General features: G+C 43.6%; 1 protein-coding gene and 1 non-coding gene across 2 annotated transcripts in view; both read right to left on the minus strand.

Moving 5' to 3' along the window:
• Nucleotides 1–14,519, minus strand: part of SCARB2 (scavenger receptor class B member 2) — a 65,537-nt gene that overhangs the window by 26,563 nt on the left and 24,455 nt on the right. The window contains exons 3-4 of the mRNA XM_066384492.1: nt 5,416–5,563; nt 3,888–4,076 (exon numbers count right to left, since the gene is read on the minus strand). Coding sequence (XP_066240589.1) covers nt 3,888–4,076; nt 5,416–5,563 — 337 coding nt within the window. The remainder of the gene's footprint in view (nt 1–3,887; nt 4,077–5,415; nt 5,564–14,519) is intronic.
• TRNAA-AGC (transfer RNA alanine (anticodon AGC)) lies at nt 207–282 on the minus strand. Its single transcript has one exon. It is a non-coding gene; the product is annotated as a tRNA-Ala (tRNA).

Here is a 14,519-nt window from a genome sequence, read left to right on the forward strand (position 1 = left end):
CACCAGGGGGGCGATGCTCTGCCCATCCTGGGCGTCGCCATGTTGCGACCAGAGCCACTCTAGCGCCTGAGGCAGAGGCCACAGAGCCATCCCCAGCGCCCGGGCCATCTTTGCTCCAATGGAGCCTTGGCTGCGGGAGGGGAAGAGAGAGACAGAGAGGAGAGCGCGGCGGAGGGGTGGAGAAGCAAATGGGCGCTTCTCCTGTGTGCCCTGGCCGGGAATCGAACCCGGGTCCTCCGCATGCTAGGCCGACGCTCTACCACTGAGCCAACCGGCCAGGGCTGTTCTGCTTTCTTTTTAAAGTGGGGTTTTCTTCTGATTATACATTCTTCTGATTATAAAAGTTATAAATTCTTATTGGAAAATATAGAACGAACCCTGGCCAGTTGGCTCAGTGGTAGAGCGTTGGCCCTACACGTGGATGTCCTGGGTTCGATTCCCAGTCAAGGCACACAGGAGAAGCGACAATCTGCTTCTCCACTCCTCCCCCTCTCACTTCTCTCTCTCTCTCTCTCTCTCTCTCTCTCTCTCTTCTCCTTCTCTCCTACTGCCATGGCTTAATTAGAGCAAGCTGGCCCTGGGCGCTGAGGATGGCTCCATGGCCTCCTCTTCAGGCACTAAAAAATGGCTCTGGTTGCAATGGAGCAAGGGCCCCAGCTGGGCAGAGCATTGCTCCCTAGTGGGCTTGCTGGGTAGATCCTGGTCAGGACACATGCAGGAGTTTGTCTCTGCCTCCCCTCCTCTCACTAAATAAAAATTAAAATTAAATACAGAATGATGTATAAAAAATATCAATTATTCATCATCCTCCCAACTATTATTGGGAACTACTAGTAGTGTTTAGTCTGTTTCTTTTCAGTCTTTTTACTACAGAAAATTTACTTATAGAACTAATATATATTTGTATGACATATATATATATATACAATAAGTACTAATATATACATATATACAATTGTGATAGACATATAAAAATTTTTTTACTTGAGCATAAAACACATTTCCCATGTTATCAAAAGTTCTTTAGAGATATAATTTGACTCCATAACATTATGTGAAAATAATTTACTTAACCATTATTATTGAATATTTAGTTTTGAGGGGGTTTTGCTACTATAAATAACGTTGTGTGAATATCTTTATGCCTAAAAACTTTTTCAGTACTCTTGTTTTCTAAACATACCACTAAAAATGAAATTACTAGGTAAAACAACATGAACATTTTTAAGCTTTTTGATATATATTATCAAATTGCTCAAGATCCCCCAGCTGGAAAGTGGTGGAAATAGCAGGATAAATTAGTTTACATCCCCAAATGACTTTTGTCAAACTTTGCTAACTGGAGGAACAAAAAAATGATTTCTTGTCTCTTTTTGCATTTCTGTATTCACTGAGGTTGAACTCTTTTTTCATTCAGCTATATACCTCAAAACATGTATACCCTTTGTAAATGATCTTTTCATGTTTTTTGCCTACTTGGGTTCTTTTTTTGTCATCCAACATTATCTGCCCACTATGTCAATATATCAACATGGTCCACATATACAATGGTCATGTCATGCTCCACGTGTAAAATTTTATATGACTTTAAGAAATGAGATTGGAATCTTCTTTAAGAGCAGCAATGTGAACATTACAACACCTTGGTTTGAAAATTCAAATATCCCACGTTACAAAATGCTGAACTACCAATTTTGAAAAAATGTATATATATTGCTTCTTGAAGTCCTCCACTTAACTGAGCTGTGGCTAAACTAAGTGGTTAAGCATTTAAACACTTCAGAGTAACTCAGAAAGGGTTCTCCCCAGCTGTTATCTGCCCAAGAATCAGATACTGAATATGATGCTTTTCTGTTTCTTGCTAGAACTTCTGTTATTTGAGGACAAGCATAGATTAATAGGTTTTGTGTTACTGAGGTAGAGGTGTGAGTTGGATACAAAGGAGAACATTACTGCAGGAGGTTGAGAAATGTTCGGAGGATACAAGAAATGTTCGGAGGATATGACCACAGCATTCATACCACTAGCATAACACAAGCAGCATCCTTCCTTCCTGTAGAAATGGCTAGACTGGCTGACTTCTCAATGATGCTTTCCAACAACTAGAATTTCTATACATCAGAGGACCCACACTCACTGGGAAGTGCCTGAACTCTCTTATGTCAACAGAGGTACCCTAAAATCAGTGGGTACAGATTATGCTGATTGGCCTTGCAATATGCAAATAAGAGTATATAATACTTAACCATTTCCCTTTTTTTCAGGAGCCCCGTGAATTCACCTCATCCTATGAATTCTCACACCCTGTCCCTCCGATTCATTGTTCGGTTGTTTTGTCATTAAAGTCTTTGAAGAAAAAGTGTTTGATGGTGTTAACTAAGGTTGAGCAGGTGGAACAGGCATAGAACAGGCCTAGTCTATCAGGGGGCATGCTGGCAGAGCCTGCTGGGGTTAAGGAAACATCTGAGGCTGGGACTGGGCGGGTGCAGAACAGTGAAGGTGCACAGCTTCTCAGCCTATCCTGGTCGCTGAATGGGCTTCTGTGTTACTAGGTAAAGAGTTAGTATTTGTTCAGAGCGGATAAGAATCTGAACCAAAAACATTGCCTTTTTGTTTTTTTTAACCAACAACACAACAGAGAGTTTATTTGGCTCCAAAATGAAAATATATACCAGTCATTCATATTAATTCAGGGTCATTTTTTGAGCCAGTCATTAGGGGAAACAGAATAATGGTTCCTGAAATGGGTACTGCAGCTAACGCATAGTTTGAGGAGCATTTTAATGGACTTCTCGCTCAGCCTTTTCAAAACAGCCTCTCAAGTGTGGGTACTTCCAGTCTCAAGTTAGAAATGATGAGCCTGACCAAGCAGTGGCATAGTGGATACAGTGTCAGCCTGGGATGCAGAGGACCCAGGTTCAAAACCCCAAGGTTGCTGGCTTGAGCCCAAGGTCGCTGGCTTGAGCAAGGGGTCACTGGCTCTGCTGCAGCCTCTTGGTGAAGGCAAGTATGAGAAAGCAATGAATGAACAACTAAGGAGCTACAACGAAGAACTGATGCTTCTCATCTCTTTCCCTTTATGCCTGTCTGTCCCTCTCTCTGTCTCTTGCTAAAAAAGAAAAAGAAAAAGAAATGATGAAAGTGAGGTTCAGAAATTAAATGGAGAAGTCAAAATGCAAATCTAGGCCCTCTGATTTTAAGTCTCATGATTTTTCCTCTGGATGTGGGAAATCCATTGAAGGTACTAATCTGAGTGATGGTGCAGGGCTTTCCACTAATGGGGCCTTGTAGAGACACAGTGATCCCCAAATCATCAAAATGAGACTGGGCATGGAGCACTGAAACGTGTGGCACTTTGAAAGGCCACCCGGGTTAGCGGCACAGCCTCGCTGCGCGTTGTCAGAGCTGCACTGCTCCGCAGCCAGTGCCGGGGGCGTGCTGTGAAAGGCCACCCGGCTTAGCGGCACGGCCGTGCTTCGCATTGTCAGAGCTGCGCTCCTCCGCAGCCAGTGCCGGGGGCGTGCTGTGAAAGGCCACCCGGGTTAGCGGGTTAACGGGTTAGCGGCACAGCCTCGCTGCGCATTGTCAGAGCTGCGCTCCTCCGCAGCCAGGGCCGGGGGCGTGCTGTGAAAGGCCACCCGGGTTAGCGGCACGGCCGTGCTTCGCATTGTCAGAGCTGCGCTCCTCCGCAGCCAGGGCCAGGGGCATGCTGTGGGACAACTCCTCCCTACTAACACACTTTCTTATTTTTCACATACTGTACAAGATATCTAGAATTCCGGGCAATTTTGGTCTTCTAGAAGAAACACAAAGTAAAGATGAAATCTGGCTTGCGGTGCCCCTCAGCTGAACAAAGAAGCTTCAAAAAAGAAAAAAAATCCACTTACCCCATAGTACAAGCCAAAATAGGGAGAGATGTCAGGTCTGAAAGGGTGGATGAGGGACAAGATCTCATCTTTGTAGCCCCAGAGCAAATCGTGGACTGTGTGCATCACAAAGAACTTCTGCTGATAAGCCTTGAGCACGGCCTCGATGATCAGCTGGATGAAGCCTTGGTGGGCCCACGCCATGGCGGTCTGAGGAGCACAGGCAAATTCAGAGAGCAGCACACCCTCCCCACTCTCCCACCGAGCCTTCAGCAAAGGGAGCTGGAAACTCACATGCTGAGATTAAATAGTTTAAAACAGTGGTCCCCAACCATTTTTGGGCCACAGACTGGTTTAATGTCAGAAAATATTTTCACAAACCGGCCTTTAGGGTGGGACGGATAAATGTATCACGTGACCGAGTCAAGTGTCACGAGTAAGTCTTAGACGGATGTAACAGAGGGAATCGGGTCATTTTAAAAAAATAAAACATCGTTCAGACTTAAATATAAATAAAATGGAAATAATGTAAGTTATTTATTCTTTCTCTGCAGACCAGTACCAAATGGCCCACAGACCGGTACCAGTCCGCGGCCCCGGGGTTGGGGACCACTGCTCTAAACAGTAGCCAGTGAGCTCCTCTCTGGTTCTGTGTAAAATAATAAAACTCTTCAATTACAATTCTTTCTCAGTTTTACATTTTTAACTGTGAGCTTAGCAACCCCACTTGCCACCCTGTTATGTCCCCACAGGGCAGGAGGAAAGGGGAAAGAGTTTGTAATTATTCTGGCATCTTTGGCCACAAGGTGGTGCCATCTTCCCCCTGATTGGGGCCAGGTGCTGGGCCCTCAAAAACTGCACACAACTAGGCAGCAGTGCGGGGTCAGATGTTTTCTAGGTCCTGGATCCACTATGAGTGTCCAACTGCATATGGGGTAGTGACGCAGTAGTTAGAGTTGGAGGGCGTGGTGCAGATAAATAGGAAAGTTTCCTGGTGTCAAGTGTGTTCGATGGAATTGCCATTATAATCAGAGCTCAGTGAAATCACTCTAGCCTGTAATCAACAGCCCCGTCTCTATTATCTGGAATTGGGAAAAACAGTCAATATATATTTTGAGAATTTAAAAAGCTAAGGTAGAAAGCTAAACTAATGCAAATTCTATTGCTACAGTTTCTGAACCAAAAACAAAGAGCAAATAAAAATTTTCAAGTTGCTAGATACTCTCGAAGTCCTAGAGACATACTTGTTTACACAAGTGCTGCTCCTGTACACACACCAAGAAATTATAAACAAACAAGCAAAAAAAACAACAACAAAAAAAACCACCCTATACTTTGCATTTGTCACCATTCCAAAAGAGCCTGTTTGAAACTTCAGAAAAACATCTAAGATAAACTTTAAAGAAGGGAAGGGGGAAAAGGTATTTTTCTTTTTCTATATGTATATTTTTAACATATCTTAATAGCTCCTAAATGTAAAGGCATAGCGGCCTTAAGTTAGCTTTTTCTTTCTTCTAAAATCCACAAAAACGGTACTTAAAATGCTTACCACTGCAGGAATGTTTACTGTTCTAATTAAGTCAACTTCAGCATCTCCAACAGACTGGTTTCGCACAAAAACATAGGCCTTGTTACTAACAGCAGATATTGTTGTTCCATTATCTCCAAACTGAATATCTGATTTGTTTCTGATTTCCCTAAAAGAAAGAAATTGAGTTTGTTTGAAAATACACTGCTTCTAAACAGCAATATTTTCCCCCTTTCTGTATCAAAGTTATTTTCAGTATACTATTCCCAATATAACCATTAAAAAGAGAGACTGCAGATACTGACCCCGTGAAAACTGGAGATTAAAGCTATAATATAAGAAGGAAATGAGGCCTAGGATAGAGTCTTTTTAAAAACTGTTTTCATTCTTTCCCCCCACAATTTGGAAAATGCGATGGTCAAGGGTCACCTGACCAGGGAATCAAAGCCAATGAACTCTCTTCTGGGTTATGGGTTGGTCCCAAAATATATTCACAAGGAATACATACAAAATCTGACAAAGGCTGCCCTGTTCAACACTTGTGCAATTTGCAGTTAGGATATCTGCGGTGGACTTTGGTTATTGGACATTCACTCCCCCTCTCCCTGATTTCCTGTCTTGTCCTGCACTGGGCTGCGGTGTGCTACCGGAGCTCCATCAATTCCTTTCCCTCGGCCTCCGACTCCTGAGCGCGGAACCTCCAGATAGAAAACATGGTTGCAATACCAGTTTCTTCCAGGGGGCACGCAACGCAAGGATTCTTGTGTTCAGCTGCCTCTTTCTTCCCAGCACAACTTGGAATCAGTAACCGACTTTATAACCTTCAAATAAGTTTTATTTTTAATTAACTTGTCCAGAGTTAGTTTCTCTTGCTTGCAACCAAAGCCCTCTCATATAAAAAGCACAACCCAGTCTTTTTATAGACGAAAAAAGGGAGATTCAGATAAAATATCTAGCCCAGGACTAACCAGGAGGTGGCCGAACGAGGTTTAGAATCCTGGTCCCCTGACTTCACATCCAAGGTTTTCCTTGACTTGACGGAGAAGTTAATGCAAAGCGCTTAGTTAGAAACAGGAGAAGAGGAAATTTCAAAGGCAAATTTCTGCCTCTGCCAAGACGGGTGCCTGCAGAGGGGCATTCCTCCTCACTCACTTCCCACGCCAGAGCTTCCCTGCAGCCAAGGCGAGGAGGGAAAGACTTCTCTGGGGGTACCTGTTTATAACCAGGGCCCAGGACCCCACAATGGCCTAGCTGACCACTAAGGAGCTAGAAGTAGAAAAAGTGACCCCAGGGTGAACACCAGTTTGCACGCAAAGAAATCCAGGCCAGGGAGCAAAGAGCTGGGATTCAACGTCAGTCCAGAAATCCTGGGATCAACTTGGCCAAGTTTTCTGACTAATGACGAAAACTGATGACCTTGCTAAGGCTTTGTTTGATTTTTCACTGAGCCCTGGGTCATGAACCCAGAGGCCTGAATAATTCCAAGCCCAGAGCCGGCATCATTTCGGTTTATTTATATGTACTTACTTTGGAGATGACTTTTAAAATGTTTTCTTTAAGGCTTACCCTGTAAGAACCTGATGTTTTAAAGAGAAACTGAGCATGGGGGCTCCAACTGCTTTCAGCCTTGTAACGTGACATGGTTTCTCAATCAATTTCAGAAAGTCAAAGCCATGGTTTCTCAAACCACAAAAATATTTAATTCACGTGGCAGACACCAAGGGTCTATGACAGGTCACTCACAGCTAACCACATGACTTCCTCCAGTCATCAGCCACCCTCAGGCATGACTGACACAAGGCCTTTGGAGAGCAGTCTGACCGAAGGCAGACAGTGCCACTGGGCTGTCGGACACGGCCTCCCGCTATGCAGGGCCAAGAACACCAGGGAGAGAGAGGGGGAGGGGCCTCCTCAGAACAGCATGCAGTCACATAGTCAGAGGTGACCCCAAATGGTTCTCCCTTGAAGCCCTCCTGTCCCTCGCAATCCTAGGGAGGCCATAGCACCAGCAAGTCTGGTTACCCACATCTCCCCCACAGCTGGTCCCCCACAATTGCCAACCAGAAGCAGGGCTGTCTCCTGGTGAACAGTGGACTAATAGCAAGAAGTGCTCAATCATTGCTTTACAGTATCTGACAAGACCAAAGAAGCTTCTGGAAAAAGAAACAAACGTCTTGTCTTTAATTTTTTTAAGGCAAAGAGAATCTTAGGCCTATACAATTAATTAAGGAACCATATTTGGAAGTGTCTGACATGCTCCCTGGTACTTAGTAGCCGCTAATAAATCCTACCTATATTGGCCTGACCTGTGGTGGCACAGTGGATAAAGCGTCGACCTGGAAATGCTGAGGTTGCCGGTTCGAAACCCTGGGCTTGCCTGGTCAAGGCACATATGGGAGTTGATGCTTCCTGCTCCTCCCCCTTCTCTCTTTCTGTCTCTCTCTCTTTCTCCCTCTCTCTCTCCTTTCTAAAATGAATAAAAATAAAAATTAAAAAAAAATTATAAATCCTACCTATATTGAAGGCCCCCATGCATCACAGGTTCAGACTACAGCTTAATGATTAATAAATACAGTTATTTACAATGGTGGCCCCACTCATTAACGACAGGTTGAGTTATGAACTATTTCATCAGGCAGAAAAATACCTGATTGATTTTAGAGACACTTCACTTTAAATCATTTTTTTTCATTCTTACTTAAAAAAAAAAATTAACTCCTGAATGCTTAAATAAAATCTCGCCATCACAGAAAGTAAACAATAGTCTGAGATAAGGAAACCAAAAGAATGATTTTAATTAGTTGAAAAATGAACATTTATCTGTGCACTACCTCAGAGATTTTTGATAAATTAGATATAGACATGCTTTCTTTCTTTTTTTTAATTTTTTATTTTTCTGAAGTTGGAAACCAGGAGGCAGTCAGACAGATGCCCACATGTGCCTGACTGGGATCCACCCGGCATGCCCATCAGGGGGCAATGCTCTGCCCATCTGGGGCATTGCTCTGTTGCAACCAGGGCCATTCTAGCACCTGAGGCAGAGGCCATGGAGCCATCCTCAGTGCCTGGGCCAACTTTGTTCCAATGGAGCCTTGGCTGCGGGAGGGGAAGAGAGAGACAGAGAGGAAGGAGAGGGGGAGGGGTGGAGAAGCAGATGGGCACTTCTCCTGTGTGCCCTGGCCGGGAATCAAACCCGGGACTCCTGAACGCCAGGCCGATGCTCTACCACTGAGCCACCCGGCCAAGGCCTGACAATACTTTCATATAATCCTTATTCCTCAGTCATTTTAGTTTCTCATTCATCCGATTCTCTTTGCTGAGGCCACTAAGCAAAGTGATTGAGCATATCAATCACTTGATATGCGGAGTGTAGGTTCAGATGTGACTGGCAGGCTTTGCATTCAATTCTGGCTTCATCTGTTACTAGCTCTATAACTAAGGAGAAGTTACTTGTTGCTTCTGTGCCTCAGTTTCCTCATCTGTAAAATGGTGATAATAACATACCTTCCCTGTAAGGTTGTTGTGAGAATTAAATTTGCATAAGCTTGTCATCCAGTTAGAACAGTGGTCCCCAACCTTTTTTGGGCCACGGACTGGTTTAATGTCAGAAAATATTTTCACGGACCGGCCTTTAGGGTGGGACGGATAAATGTATCACGTGACCAAGACAAGTGTCAAGAGTGAGTCTTAGACGGATGTAACAGAGGGAATCTGGTCTTTTTTAAAAAATAAAACATTGTTCAGACTTAAATATAAATAAAACGGAAATAATGTAAGTTATTTATTCTTTCTCTGCAGACTGGTACCAAATGGCCGACGGACCGGTAGCGGTCCGTAGCCTGGGGGTTGGGGACCACTGAGTTAGAACGCTACCTAGCACATACTAAGAGCTTAGGAAGCGTCAGGGGCTTGTGCTCAGCTCCTGTGATGGAGACCTGTTAAGACCTGGTTCCTGATTTCAAAGAATCCATAATATAGCACGGAGACTTCCATCTAATGGCTACCTCACACCTGGAAAGTGCTCCAGTGCTGACCTCTGGGTGCTGGCAGGAACACATCTGGGCTGGTTCTGGAAGGAGTAATTTCCCCGGATTGGGAGGTTGGAGGGGCTTCCAGCGCAGGCAGCACAGCTCAAAAGCACCAGACGTGTTTCAGAAGTGGAGGAGGGAGCCTGGCCAGGAGGTGGCGCAGTGGATAGAGCGTTGGACTGGGACACAGAGGACTCAGGATCAAAACCACAAGGTCTCCAGCTTGAGCGTGGGCTCATCTGGTTTGAGCAAGGTTCACCAGCTTGAGCTCAAAGGTCGCTGGCTTGAGCAAGGGGTCACTTGCTCTGCTATAGCCCCCTGGTCAAGGCACATATGAGAAAGTAGTCAATGAACAACTAAGGTGCTGCAACGAAGAATTGACGCTTTTCATCTCTGTCCCTTCCTGTCTGTCCCTCTGTCTGTCTGTCTGTCTGTCTCTCTCTCTCTCACACACACACACACACACACACACACAAAAGAAGTGGAGGAGTGCAGAAACCAGTCATGGCAGAGTACAACACACTGCAGAGGTGGTTTAGAAAGAACAGCCTGCAGCTCAGGGCGTGGCTGGACTGAATAAACACATGGATTGAAAAGTGAAGTCACAGGATGGATGACCCAACCAGGAAGAAAGGGAGGGAGCCAAGCTGCACCTGGACTTAACATTCCATTACTACTGCCTTGTCAACTAAGGGAGAGACTTGGTACCAGGAGCCCAAAGCAGGGTACTGAGAAAAAGCACAGGGCGGGCGGGAAGACACACTTGTTGGGGATATGCACTTCTTTGTTCCTGAAGATGGAAATGGTCCCCCATCCTGGAAGTGTTACCCTGACCCACCTGCCTAATGCAGGCAAGTCTCTCAGGGCTACCATGTCTATTTGGAACTCACAACTACCTTTGTACAGGACAAGAAGGTGAGGGGGGTCTTTTTCTATTTTTCTTACTTTTGAGCAGTTCAAATATTTTTTAAAAAACTTACCTAAAGACACTCTATTTTGTCCCTGGTTGGGTTGCCCAGCAGATAGAGCATCTTCCCAAGTGTATCAAGGTCACAGGTTTGACCCCCAGTCAGGGCACATAGGAGAAGCAACCAATGAGTGCACAACTAAATGGAACAACGAAGTGAAACAACCAGCTGGTGCTTCTCCCCCGCTCCCTCTTTCCCCCCTTCCACCCCGCCCCTCTAATCAATGGGAAAAAAATAACGACACTCTATTTTAAGAAATAAATGATATCAAAGAGTGAGTCAGGTACAGAAAATATTATAATAATGGAAACAATAACCATGGAATTTCTAATATTTCTGTCATCTCTTTGATAGTAAAAGACCTTATTTGGCTTGGCTCAGAGATGAGTAATGGATCAAAGGGCCAATGGGGACAGAATTTGAAAGTTTAAACAAAGTTCTTACCTTTGCTAAACTGCAAGGAGACAATTAGATCATTAGGAAATTAAATGTAAAAAAAAGGAGAGCTACAATAAAATAGACCTGAATATTAAAATTTTGAAGGGCATAGCAGTTTTAATGCTCAGGGGTCAAACCAGCAACCTCTGCGCTTCAGGAGAATGCTTAATGCTGAGCTATTCGGCCAGGGCAGACAAATTAATTTTTTAAAAAATTCTTGAAATGTTAAAGAGTAGGCAAAATAGGAGAAGAAACCAGGCAAAATAAAAAATAAATCTCAAAAAGGCTGCAGAAGCCACTTAGGTGGGATACCCATTTTTAGCAAATATGTCACTAAGCAACAGGAACATTAAGCAAATTAGCTTCGTGTCAGCAGGCCTATTCCAGGGCTTCTCAATCCACAGCTTGCCCTAGACCCGCCGTTCCACGTTTGGGTATATATCTGAAGAAAACAAACACTAATTTGAAAAGATAGGCACACCCTTATGTTCACTGCAGCATTATTTATAATAGCCAAAATATGGAAACAACTTAACTGTTCACTGATAGATGACTAGGTAAAGATGATGTGATACATATAGACAGTGGAATACTACCAGCCACAAAAAGAATATAATATTGCCATTTGCGACAACATGGATGAACCTAGAAGGTAACATGCTCAGTGAAATGTCAGACGCAGAAAGACAAATACCATATGTTTTTACTTGTATGTGGAATCTAAAAAAGAAAAACAAACAAACAAAAGAGACTCATAGAAACAGAGAACAAATTGATGGTTGCCAATGGGGTGAGATAAGGATGGGTGAAAAAGGTAAAGGGAACAAGAGGTACAAGGTTCCAGTTATAAAAGAAGTCACGAGAATGCCATGCACAACATAGGGAATAGAGTCAACATTATAATAACTTTGTACGGTGAGAGGTGGTACCTAGACTTACTGTGGTGATAACATCGTAAGGTATATAAATGTCAAATCACTATGTTGTACACTGAAAACTAATTAATATTGTATGCCAACTATACTTTAATTAAAAAAATACTACATGCTACACTGCTTAAACCGGATTGACTGGTTTTTATCTATATGTGCAGGTGCCAACATTTTTCTGCAAAAACATTACTATTCTGAACTCATCCATATGTGAAAGTTTTTGGAAAACATGCCACTGTAAATTGTGTGTCAAATTTATCAGGCTTCCCACAGCCCACGTGCCCTTTCCCTCATCTCCGAGACTCCCACCCCAGGCTGACCCTCATCACCCAGCCACGGGCCAGCATGCCCTCCCTTCCTGTGCACCCCCGGACTCTCCGCACACAATGGACAGAGTCAGCCGACTCACTGGGAGCAAAGCCATGGAACTATCGAACACTGGGGCAGGAGCTACTGGAATATTTTGTATGTTATCTAGCTAAACAATAGCATAATTAAGTCACAGGTGACAGAAATCAGACTTACTACATGATAGCAAAAGGCTTGCCAGAGGGGTGGTAAGTCTCCTTAAAGAGACACATTTTCCTACAAATCCCAGATCTCACAACCCACTCAACACCTGTAAGAATACTCGGTAGTTTGCACTGAACATGTGAGTATCCGTTCCTGAAGGAAGTCATTCATTTTCCGAATGCTACTGCCCCTTTCCTGAACCTACCCTTGGCCCCTGTGGTTCCAGCTGAACTATCTGTGTCCTATGGATGTAAACAATTTCCCCTCCTGTGTGTTCAATGGATGCACATAAACCATGGCTGAGGATGCTCCATCCAGTATTCCACAAATAGTCACTAAACACTGGATGTTCAGAGATGAAAGGACTTGGTTCCTTCCCCTCACGGAGCCTCCAGTACATTGGAAAGAAAGACAGATACACAAAGTAATGGCTAAAATGCGTCTAGACAGTGTCATAACAGACACACACCAGGGGAGAGTGCATGCAAAGTCAGGGAAAGTCAGGAGGAAGCAGCATTTGAGCAAAGAGAGGTGGCAGTGATGAGTTCATTCTTTGCTTTTTTAAAAAGAGAATCTTTTATTGATTTGGGAGGGGAAGAGAGGGAGAGAGAAAGAGAGAGAAAGAGAGAGAAAAATGTTGATTTGTTGTTCCACTTATTTATGCATTCAATGGTTGATTCTTGTATGTGCCCTGACCAGAAATCAAGCCCGCAACCTTAGTGTATCAGGATGACGTTCCAACCAGCTGAGCTACCAGGCCAGGGCACGAGTTCATTCTTGACAGAAAGAACAGAATGCACATTAGAATGGTAGTATGGGGACTTACAAATAAGTGGAGTACAGTTTGAACTGTGGTGTCCAATATGGTAGCCATTAGTTACACGTGGCTGTTACACACTTGACTGTGGCTAGTCCAAAATTAAGTATGCTATAAACATAAAATACACAGAGGATTCCAAAGACTTAGTATGAAAAAAAGCATGTAAAGTGTATTAATAACTCTGAATATTGATTACATGTTGAAATGATACTATTTTGGATGGTATTGGAGTAAATAAAATATTAAAATTAATTTCTCCTCTTTTTACTTTTTTAAGTGTGGCTACTAGAAAATGTTAAATTACATATGTGGTGCATGTTAAACTTCTGTTGAACAGCTCTCATTAGAGCATAAAATTCTAGGTTATATGTGCCAAAAAATAAAATAAAATAAAATAAAATAAAATGGATAGCTATACAGAAGGAGTCAGATCGCTCAGGCCTGGGACATCACACAGGGACAGTCAGTAGAATCCTGAGCAAGGAAGGGAAGGAGATGTCAGATGTGTCCTTTGGAAAACCACTCTGGCAGTAGGATGGAAGAGAGACCAGCGCAGGGAGAAAAACCAGAGGCAGGAAAATTCCGATGGGCAAAGATGAAAGTCAAGTGACCAATCTTCCTTCCAGCCTCCCGGATCTGCTCTGGGGGTTCTTCACCTTCCCTGTGCCACGGGCCCGTATGTGTGGTAAAGCTGATGGACCCTTGCTCAGATCAATGTTTTTTTACATACAGAAAACAAAATACCCAGGACTACAAAGGAAACCAATGATTGAAATACAGGCATCACTTTAAATCTGCGATACAGCAATATGTGTGCTTCCTTCTTGGCACTTTAAATAAGATGTAGCAGCAGGGCTAACCATTCCTGTAATTATGAAGTATCTATGAACATGAACATTTCAAGCAACAGCTGTCACGAAGTGCAACAGTATCCGTGCTTCCATTAGCAGTGAAGCCACGGGTACTGCTAACACCCTGTGCTTTGCTATCTACATTTATACTCACAGAAAATGCTAAATTTTGGTGAGTGGTTAGTGAAAATAAAATGTATATACATATTTTTTTCCCAACCAAATTCCAGACCACCTTAAATTGTATCTGGGCCCCTTAGGAGTCCATGGTTCCTGGGTTAGGAACCCCATGTAAGATGTTCCCAGTGTAGGTCTCTCTAAAATGGGCACATGGAAGGTGCATGCTAACAATTGGGCACCGTTTTACTTCTAGGATTTTATTCCCATGACCAGATCTACAACAGCACATTAAGACAGTGAACATGTTGGCTTAGATGGTTTTTTTCTTTCTTTTTTTTTTTTTTTTGTATTTTTCCAAAGCTGGAAACGGGGAGGCAGTCAGACAGACTCCTGCATGCGCCCGACCAGGATCCACCCGGCATGCCCTCTAGGGGTTGATGCTCTACCCATCTGGG

This window comes from Saccopteryx leptura, chromosome 5 (genome assembly GCF_036850995.1).
Source record: "Saccopteryx leptura isolate mSacLep1 chromosome 5, mSacLep1_pri_phased_curated, whole genome shotgun sequence".
In the NCBI taxonomy this organism is placed as follows: Eukaryota; Metazoa; Chordata; class Mammalia; order Chiroptera; family Emballonuridae; genus Saccopteryx; species Saccopteryx leptura.